At 39.0% G+C, this 26,364-nt stretch overlaps 1 protein-coding gene across 3 annotated transcripts in view; it reads right to left on the bottom strand.

The window, feature by feature from the left end:
- Nucleotides 1-618: 618 nt before the first annotated feature.
- The window catches only part of col8a2 (collagen, type VIII, alpha 2), a 54,334-nt gene continuing 28,588 nt past the window's right edge, over nucleotides 619-26,364 (bottom strand). For 2 of the 3 annotated variants that reach the window (XM_026288868.1, XM_026288870.1), the window contains exons 2-3: nucleotides 9,258-9,422; nucleotides 619-4,823 (exon numbers count right to left, since the gene is read on the bottom strand). In XM_026288868.1, coding sequence (XP_026144653.1) covers nucleotides 2,911-4,823; nucleotides 9,258-9,405 — 2,061 coding nt within the window. In that variant the 5' untranslated portion in view covers nucleotides 9,406-9,422 and the 3' untranslated portion in view covers nucleotides 619-2,910. Of the gene's footprint in view, nucleotides 4,824-9,257; nucleotides 9,423-23,679; nucleotides 23,777-26,364 lie in introns of all 3 variants that reach the window. The other variant, XM_026288869.1, reaches the window with a different exon arrangement.

Below are 26,364 nucleotides of genomic sequence, written 5' to 3'. Positions count from 1 at the left end.
TTATCCACTATAAATTGCCATTTGCACCTAATTTAATAAAATTAGTATAATCTGATCAGATCAGCGTTGGTCTCTACTGGTAATTGGTTGCCTTCTATTGGTGGCTGGTTAAGGTTAAAACCAATAAATCCTGTCCCAAAAATGTCCCAAAACAAACCACAGGAAACCATTTTTAATGGTTTTAATGGTTAAAAGTTGATTGTTTGTAATATGTGTTATTTGTTGTGGAAATCATTAAGTGTTTCTTTAATGGTTTTATTGTTTTTAATATTATTATTATTATTATTTATTTTTTTAGGGATATAAACCTATACCAGTTTGTAGCTGCTATGTGTCACATAAAAAGCACGAGAGCGCCCCACCCCCCTTTAAATGATGCCAGACACTACAATACAAAATTATTGGTCAAATTAAATGAAACACGAGAAAACATTAATTTTAGTTGAATTTGCTAGAGATTACTTCTAGGGACTGCAGGGAAACGTGATATGGTGAAAAATGACTGAAGTTTTACTATGGTCTAGAACTGCATTTGGGGGGTTGGGGGGTGTTAATGTCAAGCCCTGATTCATATATTCACCTTGGTCTATTTAGTTAAAGAGAACAACCAAAGACATCCTTGATTAAGAAAGTCTTTATTGATGTTGCATCAGTACTGTCAAGTACTTGTAGATTTTGTATGAGCTGACAAAAAATTTTCACTGAAAGAATGCATTGTATTTAATAACCAAAATGGATTGCATAAAGTGAATGAAGTTCGACAAAAGTCTTATAGATTGATAGATACATCATAAAAGAAAGTAAGAAAGAAAACCAATGGTAGTGTGTACTACAAACTCCTCGATGCTGTTAAATATACGTTTATTTGTAAGTTCAGGGTTTGGGTAGTTGGACATTCCTTACTGGACTATCACAATTGTATAAATATGCCTTCATTCAATTTATGTGCAAATGTGATTGGTTGTTTCTTTTAATCTGACTGAAAATGAATAAATATCCGTAAATATCGTGAAACTGAATCAAGGCTTTTTTTTTCTTTCTTTCTTTTTTCTAGTTTGTTTTAAATTGACAAAAGAAAACAACATAGTCTAAGCAGTTTCTCGAAAATGCAGTACAACGAATGTTGAAATCTTCAATCCATTGCACATAAACAATATACACTCATCATAGAAAATATTGGTCACAGTGTTAATATACAATAAAAAAAAGGTCAAATACATGCTGAAATAGGAAAGTTCTGGTGCCAAAACATCATTCAAGAGTAAATAATCTGAACAATGTCATGTAACTGTGTATTGAATGCATGGGCAACCTCAGTGAGTGGGTGCATTTAAGAACTGACACTCCTCAGGCTTCATTATTCTACATGTTGGTCAAACAAGCAGAAGTGAAAAAATGTCTTTCAAGAGGGACATCAAGCCTCATTTGCTATTTTTCATTCACTTCAGTAAATGTGCAAGGAACTATTTCTTTGAGGATGTTTACTTTTTAACCTTTTATAAACACCACTGGAGCAGTTCTATTACAGTGCGATTTATCCAAATCATGTAACTTTTTTGTCCAAATGTAAAAGATGACGCATGTTAATGTCAATCATGTCTGTGTAATTACAAGTCTCAGAAGAATGTAAAGAACAATGTCAGTTGTGTCATTGTTAAAGCAGCAATTAGTAAAGCGTCAGAGAATGTAAAACGTTTAGAGTACACAATGCAGTAGTTTGGATTTTGTGTTGGAGTATTATTAATTTATTACATAAAAATCTGAATGATAATATTCTCAATCTACTAGTAGTCCCTTACTGACCAATGCACTCTATCCTAAGATTTTGATGAGAAGCTATACGCTATGTATTAGCTTTGATGTCATAATTTTTTAAGTACACTCTCAGAAGGTACAAAGGTGTCACTTTTTGAAAGTTACTAATATGTACACTTCAGGCACTAATATGTATGTAATATGGAAGAAATAAGGCACAAAGGTGTACCCTTTGAAAGGTTACCACCCTAGTGACAGCTTTTCTAACTTTTTTTCTGAAAGTGTATGAAATTAGTGCCACAGAAATGGCATATTTGTTTTGTTAATGCAGGCACTGTTTTACTGAAGCCTTTAGGAACACTACTGATTTGAACCTGCCATGTTTTGAGCAAAGAACTCAGTAAATCATCAAGTACATTTTTTTCTTAATAACTCTCAAACACAATGCAGTTGTCGCAGAAACAGACAGATTAGCACATAAATTTTGCTTTAACACAGTAAATCAATCAAAAAATACATACCTAATGACTAAAGCAGATAGATATTCACCTGTCTGGCATTAGTAAGAAAAAAATAATAATATGGAACTGAAGATTATTCTTTAAATTACGGATGTATTTAAACATACAAATACAATAACAATGCTGTATAGAATGTCTGCATTCTAAAATGTGAAATGTGGCACAAATCAAGTAGCCTGTGTTATATGAGGGAAAGATATAGGTGAATTCGACTGCAACCAGGGGAACACACAACCCCAGAGTCAACGTGATGGACCTCAATGGGAGTCAAACATATGGCAACGTGTGCAGTCACATGGGTAAATCTTTAAAGGGTTACCTACACATTGCAAAGTACTTAATAGTCTGATTGCGATAGACAGCAACAACTACAACAACATCAATAAAATAACACCAATACATCAACATCAACAAAAATAACATAACAGTTATAATAAAATTATCATATAGGCAGAAAATGACAACACTTGAAAGTAAAACAATGATCAAATCGGGACACAGACACAGCATGAATTCTCCATCCTCTGCTTTGAACTCAGCCTCTGTCGTTCAGCAAGTCTTGTAATCTAGTCGCTGTTATCACAGATGTTACTACAGGGCACTTTAGCAAGTAATTCTCCACTGTGACGAACCGTTATGTGGGGCACAGGAGGAACCCTGAGAAGGACGAATGGATGTATTCAGTGGAGTAGAGCCCGTTTGCTTGGTCAGAGGGCATTTGCACCCAAACCTGGTCATTCTCTTTCAGCTCCAGAACCGCACTACCTGATGCCTGGTCCATATAGCCCTTCTTGTATTCATCATAGGTGTATGTGGCTGGCACATTGTTTTTGTACAGTGCCACCCACAGGCTGGTTCCCTTTACATGTACGTGATACGCAAAATAGTAGACTCCAGGCAGTGGGCTTGTGAAGATGCCCGTGGCAGGGTTGTAAGCATTTTGCCCATTATATAGAGTTCTGTCAAATTTGATCGGCATTCCAGATGGTGGAAATGGTGTCGTCAAAATGGCAGTAAAAGCAGGAGCCACAGAGGCAGAGAGCTCAGCCTGACCAAAAGAAGGTTTCTCACCACTTGGCTTTTGAATGGATTCTCCTGCAATATTTGGTCCTTGAACTGCTAAGTGATTTATATCACCATTTGGAGGGCCAGGAGGCCCAGGAGGTCCAGGTGGACCTGGAGGGCCCTGCATACCATTAAGTCCAGGAGGGCCAGGTTTTCCTGGAGGTCCTTGTGGACCGGACATACCTTTATCTCCAGGCTTTCCAAATCCTTGGGGCCCTGGTGGACCTTGATCGCCTTTTATCCCTGGAACACCCTGAGGTCCCATATGACCAGTAGGACCTGGGAGTCCAGGGATTCCTGAATTGCCACGTGGCCCAGGGGGTCCCGTTAACCCATTTTCACCCTTTGGACCTTGTCCCCCAATCAAACCAGGATTACCTGGCAGTCCAATGTGACCCGGTTCACCTTTAGGTCCAGGTTTGCCTGTGGCTCCATTGAGACCAGGAAGGCCTTTATCCCCTGGCAGGCCAGGCTTTCCTGAGAGCCCACTGGGACCCTGATCTCCTCTAAACCCTGGCAAGCCCGGAGGTCCTTGTGGGCCATTCTCTCCTTTTAGACCAGGCATCCCATGTTTTCCTGGAATACCCATAGGACCTTGTGGACCTGGAAGCCCTGGCTGTCCAGCTGGCCCTGTATCTCCTGGTAGACCATCCATCCCAGGTTCTCCTTTGTCACCAGGGGCTCCTTGTAATCCACCAGGACCTCTATCTCCTTTCTGTCCTAAAAGTCCTGGTTTACCATAGCCTGGGGGGCCAGGAAACCCAGGAGTTCCTCTGGGGCCAACATCACCCTTTGGACCTATTGGGCCTGGGTTACCTGGAACACCATCAAGTCCAGGTTTTCCCACACCAGCTGCCCCCGGCTGACCTTGTAGTCCAGGAGGACCAGCTTGCCCTGGGAAACCTTGAACTCCTGGAAGTCCTTTATCTCCTTTTGGCCCTACTTGTCCAGGCAGCCCATCAATCCCTGGTTTACCCAACCCATTAACACCTGGAGGACCTGGAGGTCCTTGAGGGCCAGTGGGTCCCCTGGGACCTGTTGGACCTGTATTTCCATTGCCATTTTCACCTTTAGGTCCTTGTTCACCAGGAATACCACGTCCACCTTTAGGTCCCGGGTCACCTCTTGACCCTGGTGGGCCTCTAGTCCCAGGTAACCCTGGTTTGCCATTCAACGATAGACCTGCTGGTCCAGGTGGTCCTGGCTGACCTGGAAGTCCACGTAGACCCACTTCTCCACGAGGTCCAACCTCACCATTTAGTCCAGGAGGTCCTTTAGGTCCTATTTTTCCTGGTAACCCTGGTAGTCCTGGTTTTCCAATCCCAGGAAATCCTGGAGGCCCTGAAGGACCTGTTTGACCATTGAGACCAGGTTTTCCTATACCTGGTTTCCCTGGTAATCCAGGAGGCCCAGGTGGTCCCCTTGGTCCTGGCTTCCCTTGAGGACCTGGCTCTCCTTTAACGTCCATCACAGGTGGAAACTCTGCAAAAAAAAAAAAAAAAAGAAAAAGAAAAAATCATATAAACAAAATAACTTCATAACTACATTCATAAAAGAAGATTTTTTCAATGTGAGAATTTAAAGACAAACGTTATTGTCAACGAATCACTGTGCCATAAAAAATAAACCTTGTTTCCATGGGAAAACTAAAGTGCTAGTGAGACTACATTTAGCTTATGCACTGTGTTTTACCCAACATTATGCTCAAGTGTCTACTCAGTGGCAGCTACACAGGTATGCAATGAAGGCATACTGGGGAAAATGAATGTGTTTATGGACAAAACATAAACAAAGGAGAAGGACAGACTTCTCTATAGCATTTGACCTCACTGGAATTTCAGCAAGGAGAAACTGCAGTGATGACATTTGACTGACATGTTTGTAATAGGAACAAAAAACTATGCAAGTGAGGAAAACACCTCAAAGATGCATTCACTTCAGTTCTCACTCAAAGTTTTGAGAGATGAGTTCAGAATTAACATCACATTAAATTTACATTTAGTCATTTAGGAGATGCTTTTATCCAAAGCAACTTACAAATGAGGACAACAAAAGCAATCAAAACTAACAAAAGAGCAACAATATATAAGTGCAAATGACAAGTCTCTGTTTGCCTAACACAGTACACATAGTAAGGTATATATATATATAATACACACACACACACACACACACAAAGAAGAATAGAAAAAATAGAATGATTTTTTAAAGGTAAGATAAGATAAAGTAGAATGAAAATAAAATAGAAAGTGCTAGAGACAGAGGGTCAAATAAGATGGAACAGATGTGTTTTTATTCGTTTCTTGAAAATGGCTAAGGACTCAGAATTGAGTTGTGCATGTCATTCCACCAGGAGGGAACAGTTAATGAAAAAGTCAGTGACAGTGATTTTGTTCCTCTTTGAGATGGCACAATACTACGCATTCAGTTGCAGAACGCCAGTTTCTAGATGGCACATAAGTCTGAAGTAATGAATTTAGGTAAATGGGAGCAGAGCCAGTGGTGGTTTTGTAGGCAAACATTAATGCCTTGAATTTAATGCAAGCAACTACTGGTAGCCAGTGCAAATTGAAGAACAGAGGTGTGACATGCATTCTTATCGGCTCTTTAAAGATTCATCTTGCAGCGGCATTTTAGATTAATTGTAGAGGTTTGATAGAACTGGCTGGAAGACCTGCCAAGAGAGCATTGCAATAATCCAGCCTGGACAGAACAAGAGCTTGAACATGAAGTTGTGCAGCTTGCTCTGAAAGAAATGGCCTGATCTTCCTTCATAATTTAGCCTTTAAAATGGTCCATTTCACTGAATTTATCATGACAGATGTGTCATACTCAAAAGCCAATGTGACATCAACATGAGATACAAATCCTTAGCCAAATCTTCAGCTAAATTGGCCAATGTTAATATGTGCTTTATGCTTTAATCTTCAGAAACCATACCACACATAAACGCAAACTGCTGGGCTTCTAGTATATGTCATTGGGCTTCTAGTATAAGTAATTTATTTTAGGAATATATTTAAAAGTTAAAATAAACACGATCTACCATAGTTATCTCATAGATGTTATGGCTCTTGAGTACATCATGTATATATATATATATATATATATATATATATATATATATATATATATATATATATATATATGTATGTAATCCACTTCTTTGTAAATATTTTTTATATCCTCATCTGTGTAGAAATAGAATAGTATACTACATTTGTGAAGCGCCCTCAAGTGGTAAAATGATTTAATGCATAGGCCTAGTATTCCAAATATGTCTCAACTTGTTAAGAGGAAGAATTTAGATCATTACACTTTACATAAATATATAAATACAAAATGACACAATACAAAATCATGTTCTGTAAATTCCATTTACTTAATTACTCTGATACCATCACTATACCTCCTTAAACTTCATGCTCAAAATTAGACAACTACAGGCAATCTCTTAAAATACATACCGGTATTGGATAAAAGTCAGTGTAATTCATAATTTGTTTTATGGTCAGCTAAAACACACACACACACACACACACACACACACACACACTCAGTACATATTCCTCTCAGTAGTTTCAGAACAAATGTTCATGGGAAGATTTGTTTTAGGCTCGTTGGCTCTTTAGAGAGGTTGGTTATCTATACCCAATAGCAGGTTTTATTTAGTATGTCTTTGTTTCTTTGTTTTTTATGAAAAAAAAAAATGGTGTTATGTTTCAACTGGATTAGCAAAGTATAATATCACAAACACTTCTCCAACAAACTCTGTTTCAGTGCAAGTCTTCCATTGTCCACTAGATGGCAGTAAGCACACAGCATTTCTTTAGAGATGTTCTGAATCTTAATTGAACTTGCAGGTCTCAAATTGTTCAAACTTTAAGTACATTAATTGCAGTTTTAATTAAAAATGAAGGACTCAAAATGTAACACTTCTGTGCGTTCTGTTCTGTGTAATACATAAAACAGTGTTAAAACGGTATTTGCCTGTAATGTTATCAGATCTACAGGCCTACTATCAGTCTCTCCATACTTATAAAATAAACCATGTGTGCAAAATAAAAATTCAGTCATAATTTACTAACCTCTATGTTGCTCAAAACTGTATGACTTTCCTCTTTCTTTGGAACAGTGTTTCAGTGTGGGCAGATGACTGAATTTTCCTCTTTGAAGTGAACTATCCCTAAAAGCTGAACTATCAGCAGCAGGTAACCAATCAAACATGTATCTGACCACTTGCTCTTTTCTCTTTGCTGTGTTTAATCCTTTTCCCTTTACCTGTGAAACAGAGATCTCCTGTCTATCTTAAGCGTATCACAACAGCTTCCGTTTGACATCCTGGGTTTCTCAGCAGCTCAAGACCCTCTTGACCTCTCCTGCTTGTTTCTGACACTGTTTTAACATAACGTACCCATTAATTCCCTTCAAGACTGGACTTTATAGACCTATGATATACTGCTGCTCAGAAGGGAGGTGACTTCACCCCACCCCGTCCCTCTTTTTCCTCTTCTATCTCTTCCCATGACACTCTCACAATGCCTTCTCTTATTGTTCATCTCCAGTGCTTCAGTCTGACAGACTTCTGGCTTAACTCTCCAACTTCTTTCTCTCCCTGAAGAATCTCAGTCATCCAAAAGGATGAATACACTAAACCACTTTGCCACTTTAGTGAAAAAAAAAAGAAAAATTCTGTTTTTAAACTAGGTTGATTCTTACTCACTAACCTTTTGCAATTCAGTTTAACCAGCCAAATTCATTTATTCACGAAATTAGGTGTCTTTATGAGTGAGTAGCTGTTTTTTAAATATTTAAATTTCATAAAATGATTTTGCTCCATGAATGAATCTGTACTTTTGAAGAGTCACTGAAGAATCCTCACTAATGCAGACACTGACAATATGTCCTTAACACACACAGAGTGTGATACAGACAGTAAAAAGTCTCGGTGCTGACTAACCAGAAACAATTCTTATATAAATGGGCATCGGATGTGGAGTAATTGAGTGTATATATATTTTTAGGTATGTTCATTTTGTTACCTCGTACCGTATTCTATAGTCAAAAGTTTGTGGTTAGTAAGATTTTATTTTTAAATAAAATTACTAATTTTGTTCAGCAAGGACACATTTTTTATCAAAAGAAAGTCAATACATGTATAGTGTTACAAAAGATGTCTATTTCAAATAAATGCTGTTCTTTCATTTGATATTTTCTATTTATCAAAGAATTCTGAACATTAATAATAATGGACCCCTTTCAAAGATATTGACATTTTAACTGTCATCTGCATCGTAAATCCAGCAGTTTTTTTATATTTTCATTTTTAAATAACTGTATATACATTTATTACACTTTGCTTTGTATTGTGTTACCTTTGCATTAAATCACAAAAAACTATAAACCACTGTTGTGCATTTTTCTCTCCTACAGCGTCTATGGAAGTAAAGGTAAAATGAAAATTATTTCAACATAGATTTCTCTTCTAACTGCTGTTATCAATCTCTCTCTCTATATATATATTTTTTCCTCTTTTTAAAAGTCATGAAAACATTATCATGGATTTTTTTTCTGTAAAGAAAAAAATATTTTTGTAGGCCTAGCCCCCAATTAACCGCTACAAGAAATTTACCCAACTATAATGACTTCCACTGCTGAGCAATATGGAAGGTGAAAGAGGTACATAGAATTTTTAGGTAAGAAGGTAAGAAGAAAGATTTCTAGAGGATTGAATGACACTGAAGGCTAGAGTTTTGCCTGTTGAAAATGCAGGTTTGCCATCATAGGAATTTGATTTTAAAATACATTTAGTTTATTTTTATTTGATTAGATTTTTGGATGGATGGCAGGATGGATAAGAAAAAAAATAATATAATGATGGATGGATGGATGATTTTGTTAATTGCAAACACTTACCAAGATACTGGCCCTTGCCTTCTCTGAAGGGTGGCCCAACAGGCCCCTTCATCATGGGCTGCACATATTTCATCTGAGGCATGGGGGCGTAACCTCCCCCCAGGACATGATTCCACAGCGTTAGCAGGACACAGAGCACGGTCAGCATTGTCACTGGCTTTCAAACTGCAAAAAGAGAAAGGTCATTGTTTCACTGCTTTTAGAACAATCAACTGGTATTTTAGCTAACAAACATAAAAAAACGAAAAAAACCAATACATTCAAAAGGTCATATTTAATACATTTGGTCTATTTATACTATGTCACAACCCTAATAAGGCTGCTATGATTTGGAAAGAAAAATAAATAAAGCTGCTTATAAAAATTGTGATTTCAAATTTGATAGAAAATTACAAATTTGCTGTGCTTACTTGTATGGCTGCACAATGTGGCCAAAATGAGGTGATTATTTATCAGTATTATTATTATTATTAATTATTATTGTAATATAAAATTTCTAAAAAAACAAAATAAGAAATATTACTATTCATAATATTTTACTGTAAATACAACTTAAGATTTTAGAAAAATAATTATGTAATATTTTTGTTACGTCACAAGTGTACAATTACAATACTAATATTTATGGATGTCTTAATTTAAACTTTTATTTTGATGGAAAATCACCAATAGAAATCGTGCAGCCCAAGAAATATGATCTTCTTGCAGGCATGTTGTTTTCATGTTTTCATCTCCTTTCAAAGACTGAGTTCTTTACTCCATGTTCTTTACTCCCAATTATTTTTGGATTCCCGTTCGGTTTCTCTTCACGTTCCCGTTTATGTTGGCCTTACCAATGTGCTCGGTTGGATTTCAAAGTCCTATGCCAGTCAGCACTACTTCCAATAGGTGTTATACTGAGTGACAGTAGCATACATAAACAGCTGTCCATGTGCTAGCCTGATCAGTGATGCCTGGCACAGGATACAACTCATGAAAGGCCTTCTCGGCTACCATATAGGCTACTAAACACTGAGAAAATAACCCACAACACTGGCCCAAAACTGAAAAAGCAGAAGTAAAGCCCTTCAGGTTAAACTTTAGAAGTGAAATGTTATTTCAGGCCTTGTTTCAGTGCTTCGTGGAAAAATCTATGGGAGTCTATGGGTTCAGTTTTTTGGTGCAGAAAAGCGGCCTTGTCAGACGTTCATGGTTTCACTCGAGGGCCTAAAGAGATGCTTACAACAAGAGCCAAGAGGATCTTCCTACGCGGCTGGCTGTCAGACGGGTCACTGGGTAGAGTTATTGACCCCACACAAGTTATGCCTGGGCGATGAGTTACTGATGCCAAAGCCTAGGTAGGGCTCAGTGCCTCAGCGTTTGTTTAACCAGTCGTTCCCCAAGACAGCTGCAGCTGTTTGCTTTAATTTACTGCAGGAAGGAATGGTAATTTCATCCTCATGTTACTCGCACCAAATATTTAGACAGATTTGATCAGGTGCATGGGAGAGACCAGTGGCTTGGAGACGAGGGGTGCTGATGGCATCAAGTTAGGGTCTAACAGTGGAGATATTGAGGATGGCAGATTACTTCTGTCTAATCCTGCATCCTCTTGAGCGTCTAACATCCACATCAGCAGTTGTCTTGAATGTCTCTTTTCAGACCTGCCTTCATGGATTACACACCAGTTGATCTCAATTGCTGCTTTCTCTTCAATTTTAAATGCTGGCCCATTTTCTTATCTTAATTATCTATGATTATACACTTAGTTGCATTTTATTCTTCACATTTAGCATTTTTTCTGTAAGCCCATCAGAACTGGGCTGACTCCTGAAACATTTTTAAAGCAAACAGTTCAGTCAAAAAGTAACATTCGTCATCATTGACATGGTCATAACAAATAAATAGTGTCATCTGAAATTGTTTCCTCTATGAAATATAAAGATCTTTTAAAATATGTTTTGGTTTTTTATTCTGGACCCCTTTGACTTTGATCGTGTAGACAAAAACATTCTTCACAATATCTTATTTTAAGAAACATGTTATGCGTGCTTTAGCTTCAAGGAATGTTGACTGTCAACCTCAGGAGAGTAAACTAAATTGTTGCATTAACTGTTTTATTATTTTTTGTATCCATAAGCAGTTGTGGTAGTTTTGTATGTCTAAATTTATCTTCTCTAACAATTAAATATATATTCTAATTAAAAAATCAAGCACAAAATACATAATTTTGTGTCCCGCAGAAGAAAACAAGCAGTTTGGAATGAAGTGAGAGTGAGTAAATGATGACACGATTGAATTTTGTGCGGAATACAATTAAACAACATCATTAACATATGTAATAAAATTTATATATTTCAATATGTAAAGATAAATAAATATACATTTAAACAGATTTTCTTTATTTTTCTTAGTTAAAAAAGGTAACCATTTTGTATTTCCAAGAATACTATAAGAATACTTATCAATAAGTATACTGATGTTTAAAAAAAATAAAAATCTAAAGAATGAAATCATATTCTTGATTGTTCTAAAACATCATAATTAACTACTTTCAGATAAGCTCTAACTTTTCATAAGACCCTTGAATGTATTGGGTTGTTTCAAAAAAAAAAAAAAAAAAAAAAAAAAAAAACACTAGCTATAAATAATATATTACTATAGAAGATTTTGTTTTGTGTAACAGAGCAAGTCTCAGAACTCATTTATGACTGTTTGTGGTCTGTTCTAGACTTGACATCACACCTGGATGAGTTATCCTAACTCCTGTGCTCTGCTTGAAGATGGCAGGTAGTTTATTGATTGAATCATCTCCCAGTCCTTTCTTTCTGTACACTGTGTCCTCAAGAGTGCTGAACCTGCGAAGCCTGAGCGATGGAGCTTAAAGTCTGCTGATCTTAAATTCTCTCCAAAAGCACATGGACATCCTATCTGTGGCCTTCACAGTTCACAGGTTTTGGTTTGCCGTTCTCAGTGGACCCGGCCATGCCAAGACACATTCATAACCTACCTCACTTCCTATTTCAATGTGCTGTGACAGCTGAACTCTCTCTCGTAACCACAGGTTTGAACACAGAAACCCACTAGTCAGCCCGACTGCATCTGCAAGCATGAGACCCACAGCTCAGATCAGCTTTCTCCACAGTGCCACAGCTCAGCAAGAACCTCTTTAAATTCTAACCAAAGGTTAATGGTGCCCCTTTCTCAAATATAAACCCTTTTCACAGTTTAAACAGTAAGAGGCTCCTGTAAGGACCATATCAGAGACTTTAATCATTTGAGACACTTTCCATGAGTAGGGTCCGAAACATTTTCAACAGAGTAAACTCAATTTCTGCATTTATTTATATTTTTGTAAGTGTTAGTAGGATGTCTAAATACATTAAAATATGAATTTGTGTAACTTTTGATAGTTTTCCCCCTAGCAATAAACATAACATATATTTCACTATATATGAAAAAAAATATATATAAAATAATTATTTATTTGAAAATATAATACATTTGATGTCATTTACATTTTTGGTCACTACAATTATAATTAAATATCTAAAATAAATGAAGTTTCAATTCGACAATAATGTCAAAGTAATATGAAAATATATTTTAATCATGAGAAATATTACGATTCCCCCCCAGCAATAAACAAACACACGCACACGCACGCACACACACACACACACACACACACACACACACACACACACACACACACACACACACACACACACACACACACACACTCTCTCTCTCATTCTCAAACAAACAAAACAATCAAATTCCTTAAAAAATAATTTAAAAAATGAATTAATAAGGGAAGATCCAAGTTCACTTCACTTCACTCTTTGTCATGACAAGAAATGCCTGTGCTTACTTCAAAGGAAGCCTGCAAAGGCAGCATGCAAATGGTGGAAAGTTAACAACATATAGTATGTGCCTGTGTTGCATCAGTGAAAATCAAAAAAGAAAAGTATGGCACAGCACATGTCCATGTTAAACCACATCTGCAGGGAACCTGGTCCAACTGCAGCTCCTGCACTAGCTGGCCAGAGAGATGAGGAAAAAATGCCAGACATGCTCAGCCTCACTGTGTTTTCCCAATCAGCTAGACTCCAAATGGGGCACTCTGTGCCTGTTTGCTTTGCCTAATTCACTGTGGTTCACTGGCGTTTCCCTCTTTTATCATTTTCGAGTTTAATTTTTATTGTTGTTCTTACTGGAATTTCGGTTCGGGGCTCTGCTGGGCTCCAGCAGGACAATTTTGGGCTTTGCTCCGACCTTGCAGCCTTCCTACGGTGTACAGGGTAGTGTGATGCTTTTTCGCCACCATGAGCTTATAGCGCTGCGGTTACCATCTTATTTTACTGCCGCGTAAGGATGTGCAGTCCCAAAAACCATGAGCGAGCCTGAATAATTAGTCACGTCTGTGTGAGCATCTGTATTTGCACTCGATAAAAAACTTGCTTCCTCCTAGTTCTCACATGCAGCCGTTTCCCACTCCAGGAAAAACACTATCACAAGTCACAGTGAAAACAGAGAGGCCAAGAGTGAGAACGAAAGAGTCAGACAAACATCAAATGGGCAAAAACAGAAAGCGACTGAGAGCATTGCTGGTACAGCCAATTTGGTTAGTTGTTGAATAGTTGGCTGTCGCTGGTGGTTGTACGGGGGCGGGTGGCTGAGGCTCTTTTGGGGGGTTCTGGTATTGTGAAGAGGATAATTTAGACGTTCTTGAACATGTGCCCTGCTCTGAGCAGGCGTCTTAACACTCGAAACGATCAGAATCAGACGTTACCCCTGTTCCACAGGCCGGCACAATCTGTTTATCTAATGTTTTTCTTGAAAAGCTCTGCAGACGCAGTAAAATAGTCTCACGCAATCCGTCTGGCCAAGCGCTCGGCCATGGTCGGCCATGCTCTGTGTTTACAGCGCTCAGCTGAGGTCTAAAACATAGATATGCACATAAGGATGGGCGACTGCCAAACGTCGATAACACAAAAAATAAGGAGCTTCTGAGTAACTAAAGCCAGTCACAACCATTGAATGTAAAACCATCTGAAAGAACAATAAAAATGGAACAATTTGGAAAAAGCTGGTTATGGTTTATCTAAAACAGATTTATAAAGAAGTTGCGCATAAGAATTTACGGTAATAGGATACCAAAATTCAAAACAGAAATTGTTCTAAGAGCAGAAAGGGAAATAAGCAAGTATTCGTCCCAGACATTACAAACTTTATGGCTTTCCTATAATAAATCGGCCTCCAAATCAGAAAATATCAGGGAATAATAATTCACCAAGACCGAAAATGAGCTTTAAAAGCAGATCTGTGTAATTCATGTCTAACCAGAGCTGTGAAACTCAGTCAGAAAGTGGAATGTTCTCATACAGGTCCTTGTATAAAAACATAAAGAACAAATACATAATGCATTACTTTTCACTGTACCACTTACTCTTACTGCACGGTGGCGGAAAATGAGCCAAAACACTGCAGGGGCCAAAACCTACTAGCAGTAATCTCTAAAAACAACATGGCAGCTCAGGTGGCAACCAAGACACCAAAACTGAGGGAGCCACAAGTAAATAGCTCAAAAGAAAGTTCTTCCCACTTTTCATCACCTTAAAACAGATGGATCTTTCCAAGATGGTTGTGAAATGTCCACTTTGGTTCTCCACTTAAACCCACAAACAGTCCAAAGGGCCCAGTGTAAGACCACTCAGGTGTGTAAGTTCATATAATATCGTTGACAGCTTAAAACCAAGAAAAATATTAATGTTAAAATTAATATTACTAACAATTGTCTTCAAATATGAATAAGCTGTAAACCCCCCATAGAAATAGAAATAATGGAAATAATGTATGGATAATTAATTTAAAAGAACATATGTAAATTAAGAAAAGTAAAAGAAAAAAACAATGAGAGACTAAAAACAAGATGAACAGGAATGTTAATGTTACAATAAATATAAATTTAGATAATAATTTTATATTATAGATATTTAATTAATATTAACCAATTAATTTGATTAGGGTTAGGTTTAGGGTTAGTGTTGATTAGGAATATTAATAAAAAAACTTGTTTGCAATAAGAATATGAAAAATATAACTAACAACAAAATGATAAAATAAAATAAATACAGTAAATAGTAAATAAATAGTACAAGTAAATAAATGAAAAAAAAAAAAACCAACCTAGAAATTAAAACATGCTCATTATACAAGGGCTATTCAAATGTGTATAAATTTAACTTTTGTATGAATATAATAATAATAATAATAATAATAATAATAATAATAATAATAATAATAATAATAATAATAATAATAATAATAATAATATAAAAATAACAATACAAATTATTTAACTTCACAATTTAATAAATACAAATGTAAATAAATAATGAAAGTAAATAACATTTAAAAAAAAAATTTAAATTGCATTTGCAAATAATAAGTCCAAAAGGAAATAGTGTTAAGAATTCAGAGGCATGTTAATGTAAATGAAAGTGTGTCTGTGTGTGGCTTGCGAGAGCATGTGTGTGTTTGCACAGTATAGGCACACTTTAATTTGATAGGCACCTTGCTTATGGAGTCAGTGAGAAAGGCGGAAATTGGGTCTGAGAGTTTTATTTCATAAATCAACTTTTCAGCATGAGTTAAATCTCAGGAGGGAGTGAACGGTGCTTAACCTGTAACGGCCTCCCCATCTGCCAATCTTATATCACTCCTTTTTTCCCCCATGTAATCGGCTTCCTTAGTAACTATACAGCACTGCACAAACATTTAAGAATGCGATGCTCATTTTCAACACGCTGCACGCTAACTTTCTCTGATTGCGTGGTGTATTAGTGGCCACCGTGACCTCAGCCCAGTGTGGATATTAAAATGGAGGTTTGGCTAAATTGGCTCTTAGACAGCATTTCTCAGACACATTGACCTACAGAGCAAGTCTCAAAAGCCACTGGGTAATATGCAGCCGTAACCCCGCTGGGACAACATTTAACAGAATCGTTCAATAAATCATCCATTTAAATGCTGTCAGGGTCCCGCTGGGGTGTGACTTAAGCTGTTCACGCTGCCATTTTGTTCCTCACCCTTCACTTTTTTCCGTCAACGGGCCTCCAGCCTGCGCCGAGGGCCCCATAGACGTTATGCAATGGCTCTAAAACTAACACTCCTGTCAAGTTAACTGACAGATAAACAGTGAATTCAAGTGCTGCTCTTCTACTATTTAACATCTTCAAATAGGGTTTGTGGATACTGTGGGAACATGTTTTTCTTAGGTAGCTCAGATGAAGCTCCCTCCAGCTTCCCTCTTTCCATCCCAGAGGAAATGTTCTCTTTGACACAGTAAATAACAGACACCATTCATCGTAGCTGTCTCGATTTCTTGGCTGTGCGGATGATGCACATACCTTTCGCGGTCTTGGGAATACAGCAGCGTGTTTTCTTGTACAGAGACACACATGTAGCATGCACAAGAAGTGAGTGTTTGGTTTACACCAGCTGGACCATTAGCACAGGTGCTCCTTTAGCTTGGGTTATTATGACTTTCTGTTTAGGTTGAAACAGAAATTGGCCATTAGGGTGTCTGGAGTGCCTCGTCTGAGATCATACCGAACATATGTTTTAGTTTCCTCTCTCAGTTCGACCTTTTATTACTCATTCTCTTAAGATTTAAAGCTTTAGCATAATAAACAAGGGACTGCATTGCTAATGCATTAGCTAGCATTGCACAAAGTAACAATTCAGCACACTACTAACATGGAATCTAAATACACAAAAACAAAACTGGAAAGACATTATGTGTAACTAGATAATGTGATAAACATGAAGGCCTATGCATCATGGTACTCTCATGAATGTGCGCCAAAGACTGAAACGGAAGAGAAGTTGTTAAATAAAGTAGTTATTTTTGTTTTCTTTGCACTCAAAGAAAAGTGTTTTGAAGTCATATTATGCAATGAACTGAGCAAAAAATGTCTTTATTATTCATGTGAAAATTTAGCCTTTGATACTCATAATTACAATTTTGTGAAAAGGAATACAACTTCCTGCATCTAGTGTAATTTTGTGGAGGAATAGGTCCCCGTTGGTCATGGTAGACAAGTATTCCTATGTTTTTCTGGTGAGATAACATTCCACTTTTCTCTGTTTTGTTAGATCAGCCCACTGTCTTAAGTATTTTTCATTTTATGCCTTCATAATTTGATTTAGTCCAGCTGAGTTACAACTCCAGGCCTCAGTCAGATATATTGTGATTTGTGAACACAGCCTTAATTCTAACTGGCTCAGCACATCTCTTTAGGGACTTACGGAGGGTTGATGTGTTTAGGTGAGTAACCTCGTTTCTGTCACACAGAAAGCTCATTATATATTTGAAATATTCTGTTTTTGAATCTATCACGATGGAAAACAAAGAAGGGAATCTGATGTTGATTTTGAACACTTTAAGAGACAGAAAAATGATTGTGGAGAAAGAAACCGTAATAAGAATAAAACCCAGTCTCCAACTGAGAGGCACTTTGTTGTCAGGGTTTTGGTAAGGGAGGAACTCAGGTGCAGACAGGATTTACAACACAAACAGGTTTAGTTACAAAAGGGGAAAACAAAACCCACGAGGGGGAAAACAGGACTAAGGCAGATACAACAATAACTAAACAGGACTGATTAATCAAGATAAACAAAGACTCAACACAGGAGAACACTAACTACAAATAACACTCACGGTTATACAGGATACAAATATCTCGATCACAGGTGAGGAACACATATGAGGTACACAAATCACAGGTACAATCACAATGACAATGAACCGACGCAATACAGAGCACACTAGGAGATCTAAATAGGGGTACTAATCAAGACACGACAGGTGTTACAGATAGGACAATCACGACACGACTAGGATAAGGGGGCGGGGCAAGGGAACGAGACAACACAAGCACATGGCCCAAAGACAAGGCCATGCGCTTGTACACAAAACACGGGTCTGTCATGATCCTGCCTCAAGACTAGGAAAAATCAAGGACACGAGGGCAGAATCATGACAGAACCCCTCCCTTAAGGAGCGGCTTCCAGACGCTCCTCAAGGGAACATCAAACACGGGACACGACTGACATGACAGACTGGGACACAGACACAAACCAACAGGACATGACAAATAACAACAAAGGCAAACATGAGTACACAACGGCAGGGTTGGGGTGACAAATCAAAAAAAACAAACAGGGAAGGGGAGGGGGCGGGAGTACAAAGTTCATGGGGGACAGACCAGGGTGGGTGGGAGGGGTAGGGATCTTAGAAGGACAGGACGAAGGCTGACGACGGGGGGTACGGGCAGGTCTGGGTGGTGAGGGGCGGGGAGGGTTCTCGGGATAACTGACAGGAGCAGACACAGGACGCGGGGCAACACTTACGGGACGCGGGGCAACATCAACAGGACGAGGGGCGACTACATCTACAGGACGAGGGGCGACAACATCTACAGGGCACGGGGAGACAACATCTACAGGGCACGGGGAGACAACATCTACAGGGCACGGGGAGACAACATCTACAGGGCACGGGGAGACAACATCTACTGGACACGGGGGGACAACATCTACTGGACACGGGGGGACCACAGGACACGGGGCCACATCAACAGGACACGGGGAGACAACGGCTGGACATTTGGGACTTCTGGGGACAGGGTCAGGGGACAAGACAGGACTGACGGGGATTTCTAAAATTTGGACAAGACGGGACAAATAATCAGAAAATGCTTTAGCAGCTAGGACAATTGGCATCTCCTTATGAGATGAAACCGACTGTACAAGAGTCTTTGCTGCAGAGTCGGCCGCAGCTCTCTCCTCCGCTCTCACGACTGCCGACTTGCATACAGCTTTCTTTCCCGGCTCGGGCACGCTAGCGCTCACCGCTGCTGACTCGGACACGCTCACTGCTGCTGGCTCGGGCACGCTCACCGCTGCTGGCTCGGGCACGCTCACCGCTGCTGGCTCGGGCACGCCAGCGCTCTCCGCTGATGGCACGGGCACACCCACCACTGCTGGTACGGGCACGCCAGTGCTCTCCGCTGCTGGCACGGGCACGCCAGCGCTCTCCGCTGCTGGCACGGGAGGAAACGGGGTCACAGGACCGGCAGGCCCCCTCTTCCTCCTCTTCCTCCTTGGGCGCGGTGCAGAGACCACAGCTGGGTCAGAGGCGGGTTGGGGGAGTTCGGTCTCTGGCAGGGCTGACTCCGACGATTCCGAGGCGGACTCCCACGATAACCGTCTCCCTCGCTTCCCGGGGAGACCGACGGGTGTGGGAGGCACCTCAGGACTCGGTGAGGGATGTGCCTGATCCCCCAGAGTGGCCACGGCCAGGATACGACCCTCTGGAACCGTTGGCAGCTGGGTAGGTGGGGACCTCTGGGGCTCCTCCTCTCGCCCGCTCGCTCCGGAACGACCTCCCCTGGTCCCCCGGAACACCACAAGGCGAGAGCCCTCAAAACAATCTCGCTGGCTGGCTGATGCCATCCAGCATTGCCTCCTGTCTGCTGAGTTCCTTGGTGGTCGGTTCATTCTGTCAGGGTTTTGGTAAGGGAGGAACTCAGGTGCAGACAGGATTTACAACACAAACAGGTTTATTTACAAAAGGGGAAAACAAAACCCACGAGGGGGAAAACAGGACTAAGGCAGATACAACAATAACTAAACAGGACTGATTAATCAAGATAAACAAAGACTCAACACAGGAGAACACTAACTACAAATAACACTCACGGTTATACAGGATACAAATATCTCGATCACAGGTGAGGAACACATATGAGGTACACAAATCACAGGTACAATCACAATGACAATGAACCGACGCAAGACAGAGCACACTAGGAGATCTAAATAGGGGTACTAATCAAGACACGACAGGTGTTACAGATAGGACAATCACGACACGACTAGGATAAGGGGGCGGGGCAAGGGAACGAGACAACACAAGCACATGGCCCAAAGACAAGGCCATGCGCTTGTACACAAAACACGGGTCTGTCATGATCCTGCCTCAAGACTAGGAAAAATCAAGGACACGAGGGCAGAATCATGACACTTTGTTTTGTTAATTGAGAAAAATATCTGATTAAGACAGCTCCAAATACAGTCCAGGTGTTAGCTTAAAAAAATCAGCTTAGCTTACAGAAAAATACTCACATTCTTTCCTATTCCACATGAATATGAAAAACGAGTTATAAAGGCGCTGTAATCAGGACTGATACCCGGAGGGAGAGATTTCTTAGAGCATGAACAAATACTTGATAAATAGAAAGAGGAAATGTAAAATGTGTACAGAAAATAGAAAGGAAATACATGCTTAATTGAGATTAAATCATTTAACATTTGATTAGTATGGTTTGTTTGTCCCTATGATGTCTGTTCTTAAAAAAACCAAATCAAAACATAATAGACTGGTCTGGAAAAAAACTATATATGAAGCTTTAAACTCTTGAGAGCACACACAAATGGTATAGAAATAAATACAAATAATAATATACTAAATCACAATTCTAAAAAAGTAAATAAAAATCGATTTTTAAGTAATAATTGTGTTTGGTTCAGTGACCTGTGCTCTGGCTGTATCCCTACTGAGTGTGTCTGGGTCGGTCTGCCCTCCTCTCTCCTCTCTCCCCAGACACAGACACAATCTGATCCCCACATCCTTCCTCACCTCTGTCAACAGTCTCTGTTTTTCCCTTTACCACTTTTTCTTTCTCACTTTCTATCTCCCTTTCCTCTTCTCTCTCGACATCTCTCTCTTCTTTCCTATTATATGTTTTTTTTTTTAGGTTGAGCTGGCAGTCACTTCTCTCTATTTCATAGTTCTCTTTCCTTTTCTCCGATTTCTCTCTTGCTTCTTCTCTACAAAAATAATTCTTAGTCAGGAATCTTGTCTAATTTTCTGTCACAAATATAATGTTACGAATATTCTGTTACATAATATAATGTTAGCTCCCCTACCCGTTTTTAATCACAAGCCTCAAAAAGAATTCTTAGATTTATGCTTAAAAAGAAACTTAATTAAACAATGCAATCTAAGTAGATAAGGATAGTGCAATCAAATGTTAAAATGTTATCGCCATTTACTCACCCTGATTTCCAATACCAATATTTGAATATTCAATTTAAAGATTCAAGATGAACACAAAATAACCATTTAAGCAGTCCTTACTCATCTCACTTTTAAAAACCTTGACATCCATTCGAGCTCTCTGTGGCATGTCCAAGAGAATTCATGAGAAAAGTAAATGGTAAAATGGTAAAAATACCAGTCTTAATGAATAATTCACCAATCTTGTTACTCAATCCATCTGAAGCTGCTAACAGCTTGGGAAAAGATTTTCAGTGATTTACAATTAAAATTTCAGTCTGTTTCTCCCACAAAGCCAACATATGATCATAGAAGAGCTGAAATATAGTGCACAAATTATGTGGAACACTTTTTTTATTTTTTTAAAAAGGTCCTTTTAAAGTAATTGTAATAGCATGGATGAAAACCACAAGTTTTTTCTTCAAATTGTTCCTTACGTGTTTCAAAGAATTAAAAAAGTCATGTGAGTTGAAATATCAAAACGGTGAGTACATAACTGCATTTTTCTATTAAATGCCTCTCAAACAAATGTATTTTGTATGAAATATATATATATATATATATATTAAAAAAAAATTAGTTCAGAGATCACTTTCGTTGCATAGCACAGTACTTGTGCAAATGCTCTTACTGTAGTTTGCCAAGGCCTGAAGATGCAGAAGGCTCTTTTTTATGTCCCCCTCATTAAACACAGACACGTGCTTGCGGTTCACTCACATTTTCCCTGGGTGGTACAGAAAGAACAGAAGCAGTACTGAGAGAAAAGAATCAATGGATAGACGGAGGACAGAAAAACACCGGAGTGTGTATAGTAGCAGACGGGACAGAGCATTAAAGCGCAGTCATCTGCTGGCTGTGTTTTGTCTCCGCAGTCTGTGCCATATATTCAGTCCGAATGACGAATGGCCCCCTCTACTCCTCCATGTGGGTGGCACTCGTCAGTGGAGCAAGACCTACATGTGTAGGTGAACTCCTTGGATGCATAACATGTACATACTTATGTCTGATGTGGATGTGGGGCCCCGGGATTCTGTCAAGCTAAAATTACACTGGGATTCTTAGAACAAGGCACATTCCGCCTCCTCTCCAGTATGCATTAGGAATGATAAATGAGTACCGTACTTAAATCTTGCCCTTTTCTCAGATCATCCAAATATTTTTCATTCAGCTCATCCAGTCACAAATGACAAGTTTTTCTTGGTATAAGGAGGCCCAATTAGATGTTGGAAACCAGGCCAATGGCTACATGGATTAGAGTTGTTTTAGCTATGCAGGGTCTGAACTTATGGAGTACCAAATAATTGGCTTACATCTGGGAAATCACACTTAATCCAAAGTTTCACTGTTCTCCAGGGCTGGAAAAATTCAGACTTGGTCACAAGTGTGAATCGCTTCCAGAAGGAGAATGAGTGACCTGCAGGATTCATTCTTTTGTGTAATTCTGATCCATTGCTGATGCAGTGTTAAAATGCTTGCTAAACTATCATGACTAGTGACTGAGATGTTGGTGTTGGCCGATTCAGTCTGCTTGCTGCCCACAGCAGAATAGTAAAGTAATTGTTAGCTTTTACACTTCCATCGTCACCCATTGGAGATATCGAATGGTGCAGTGGTAGATTTTGAAGCAAATAGAGACCAATCGGATTCCTCAGAATGAACAGTTCACCCAACAAGTAAAGGTTCCATCATTAATTACTCACCCCCATTTTATTTTTAATCTGTATGACTTATTTTCTTTTGTGGAACTCAATAGGAGATGCTTTCGATCATGTATACACTGTTCTTTTGCATACAATGAAAGTAAATGGACACCAAGAGCTTTTTCCAAAAGAACCATAAACATAATAATGCATCATAAAAGCAGTCCAATACAACTAATACACTATCAATTCTTCTGAAATTACACAATAGATTTGTGTGAGGAACAGACTAAATTATATGTGGTACTGAATGAAAATCTTGCCTGAAAACTATAGGACTTTTCACCTTACACATTGTCTCAAAGCAGCTTTACAGAACATCATGATGTTAATGTTTATAATATTTAAATAGCTTACATTTTGCCACAATTCAAACAATGAAGCAGGCGAGATTGCTAAATAGTATAAAGTTGGATAATATGGTTTACATTTTGCAGCAATGTATATGGCCACCATTTACTTCCATTGTATGGAAAAGAAAAGTTTTGGAGTAACAAAGACAGTTATACAAGTTTTGAAAGACATGAAAACATAAATAATGAAGCGAACTATTCCTTCAATCTCAACTTGCTGTAGGGGAATGAATAACAGTGTCTGCTAAATGGCTACTTACAATCACTGTATCACTTGTGCCTGATGGGTATCCAAGACACATGGAAATCCTCCACTGTATTCTCACAGTCTGGATGGCAGAGAAAAGGATTCAGGCTCTGTGATGAGAGTGAAGGGTGAGAGAGTTTGGGGATTATAATTTAATAAGAGCCAGGAAATCTTTGTCAAACCCTCTCAAGGGGATGAAAAGATGTGGTGTTCTGTGGCAGACAGCAGGATCTCAGACGGTGAGACAGGTCTGCTTCTCTGACACAGGGATGAAAGGCCAGCTATATTAGCATCACAGGTCGCAAACCACAGCCAAAGCCACTGTCTGAGGTGGGGATACACTGTTCTGAAGCCTCTTCCATCATTCCCAGGGAGAAAAACATGGGAAACCGCACATTGCAGGATGTTGACACATCTTACTACTTAACCGATGCTTTCTGGAGTCCAAGAACACATAGAATGATTTTTCAATCTGCTCAAGTGTTTGTCAGTGCGCAACACTGTACAAGAAAAAGGCCTTAGAGAAACATTAAAGCATGAATATATTTTGTTATATATATAATATAAGTGTAATTCACTGTTTTAGAATGGGAGAATGACAAAATAATGAGGATTGACAAAGACAGACATACAGATAAACAGACTGAACCATAGACAATAGAGACAAAAACATAAAAACAAATAAAGAACAACATAAACGACAACGCCGACTTCAAGAGAAGCAGAGCTCTACAGGTTCACATTAATTCTGCTCACAAAAGTTTATAAATTGGTAACTTGACTGACACCTTCCACCCCACCCATCCGACAGAAACTTTATTTATGAAGGATTATTGCACCAGATTGTGAGTGCCTTTTCTCAAAGTGTGTGTGTGTGTGTGTGAGGGGGTGTTGTGGTTTGGGGTGGGACTGTGTGAGTGAGCATTTGGTATCAATTATAGTTTGCTCTCACCTCTGTGCACATATACACTATTGACCAAAAGAGTGATCAAAAGAATCCACCTCGGACATCTATCTTCTGAAGCTTGCTTTTTAGTGTTTCCTGGAGAAAGCTTTAGCCATCCATAAGTGCCAAAACTTGATTTAAACTTGTTTTCACACGTGTGTGTGTGTGTGAGAGAGAGAGTATATGAGCGGTCAAGATTCCATTTTGGGAATGCGATCATTGACACTTTTGTCCGGATCGGGCGGTAAGAGGAAACGTCGAGCCACGGTGTGGGATCAACATCTCATTTCCCTGAGCTTCTGGGATCTGCACTCTCTCCTCCATTTCCTGGAGGTGAGGCTTTCATTCCCCCTCTGCTCTTAAACCTCACCCTTTCACAGGACCTCCAGTTGAGATTAAATAGATGCAATTGAAAAAACTGTGGGTTTGTTACCAGAACAAAAGTCCAACTGCCAGTTGGGCCTGGAAAGTGGAACAAATACAGATCCCGAGAGGCCGGTATCCCTCACCAGACGTTACTGTTCCAGCTCTTTAATTGCTGTTCTGACTTCCATTTAACTTACAAGAACTTAGCGTATCAGTGCCAGGCTTCTTCACAGACTAACTTCTGCAATTTCCTCAACAGGCTTCAGCTATTATCATTTTAGTTGGGACTAGGGATTTCCCTTGACCAGTCCCGTCAAAAGAGATCCCAGATCGCAGTCCACGGAAGATTAGGCACTGTATTGTCCGAGGCGCACGTTGTTTAAGACAACAATTTCAGCACCGGCCTCACCCTGACTCTTAAAGGCCTGTAAAAGCTCTGGGTAAACAGCACAAGGAATGAAATCTTACCACCATCGTACTCAAAAGAAGGACAGACATAGTTTGGGGATTAAGCAAGTGAGAGGAAAAACATAGGATAGTGAGGGGGGCGTGAGAAATGAAGAGGAGGACAATTCAGGGATCACAGAAAGCTCTTTGCCGTTTTGCTTATTTACCGAATATTGGTACGATGACAGACGGAACAGAGTCGCAAAGGGGATATGTAAAATGTGGAAACATCTTTGCTGGAAAAAGGAAGATAGTGGGATCTTAATCCTTAATTGTCCGCTAGGGAGGGAGCAAAAATTGAGGACAATAACTTTGAATGATGGCAGGGTGGTCCAGCCAGCATGTGCAGCCTCTCTGGAAAAGAGTCATAAAATGTAATAAATGTGCTTTCTACAGGGAATGGTGTAGTGTTTGCAGTGCTTTAGGTCTTCACAGTGGGAATCTCTACAGGTGTACTGATGATAAGAATGGCTTGATTTAGAGATCCACCGCATTCAAAGAGGTCTGTATCCTATATGAAATGAAATAAATTAAAATGTGTAAAAATATAAACAACTGTCATCATGGTACAATTTTTCAAGTTGTTGGCTAAATAACATGCAAAAGAAAGAAATACAATACACAACTCAATACAGTATTTTTTTCTAATATTCTTGTAAAAAAAAAATAAAAAGAATTGTGGTCAGTAAGATGTTTCAAACATTAATAGCTTTGTTTAAAACAGACAAATCAATCAAAAGTGACAGTTAAGACACTGCTGTTCTTTTTTTCTTAAGCTTTCCTGAATAAAACATTGATATGTGACACTGACCAAATCAGCATATTACAGTGATTTTTTTTGAAGGATCATGTGACACTGAAGACTGGAATAATGGCTGCTGAAAATTCAGCTTTACCATCACAGGATTCAAATATAAAATATATTAAAAATAATAAATC

Source organism: Carassius auratus, chromosome 19 (assembly GCF_003368295.1).
Source record: "Carassius auratus strain Wakin chromosome 19, ASM336829v1, whole genome shotgun sequence".
NCBI lineage: Eukaryota > Metazoa > Chordata > Actinopteri > Cypriniformes > Cyprinidae > Carassius > Carassius auratus.
Note: the sequence above shows the minus strand (reverse complement) of the source record. Positions and strands in the feature narration are given on the sequence as shown.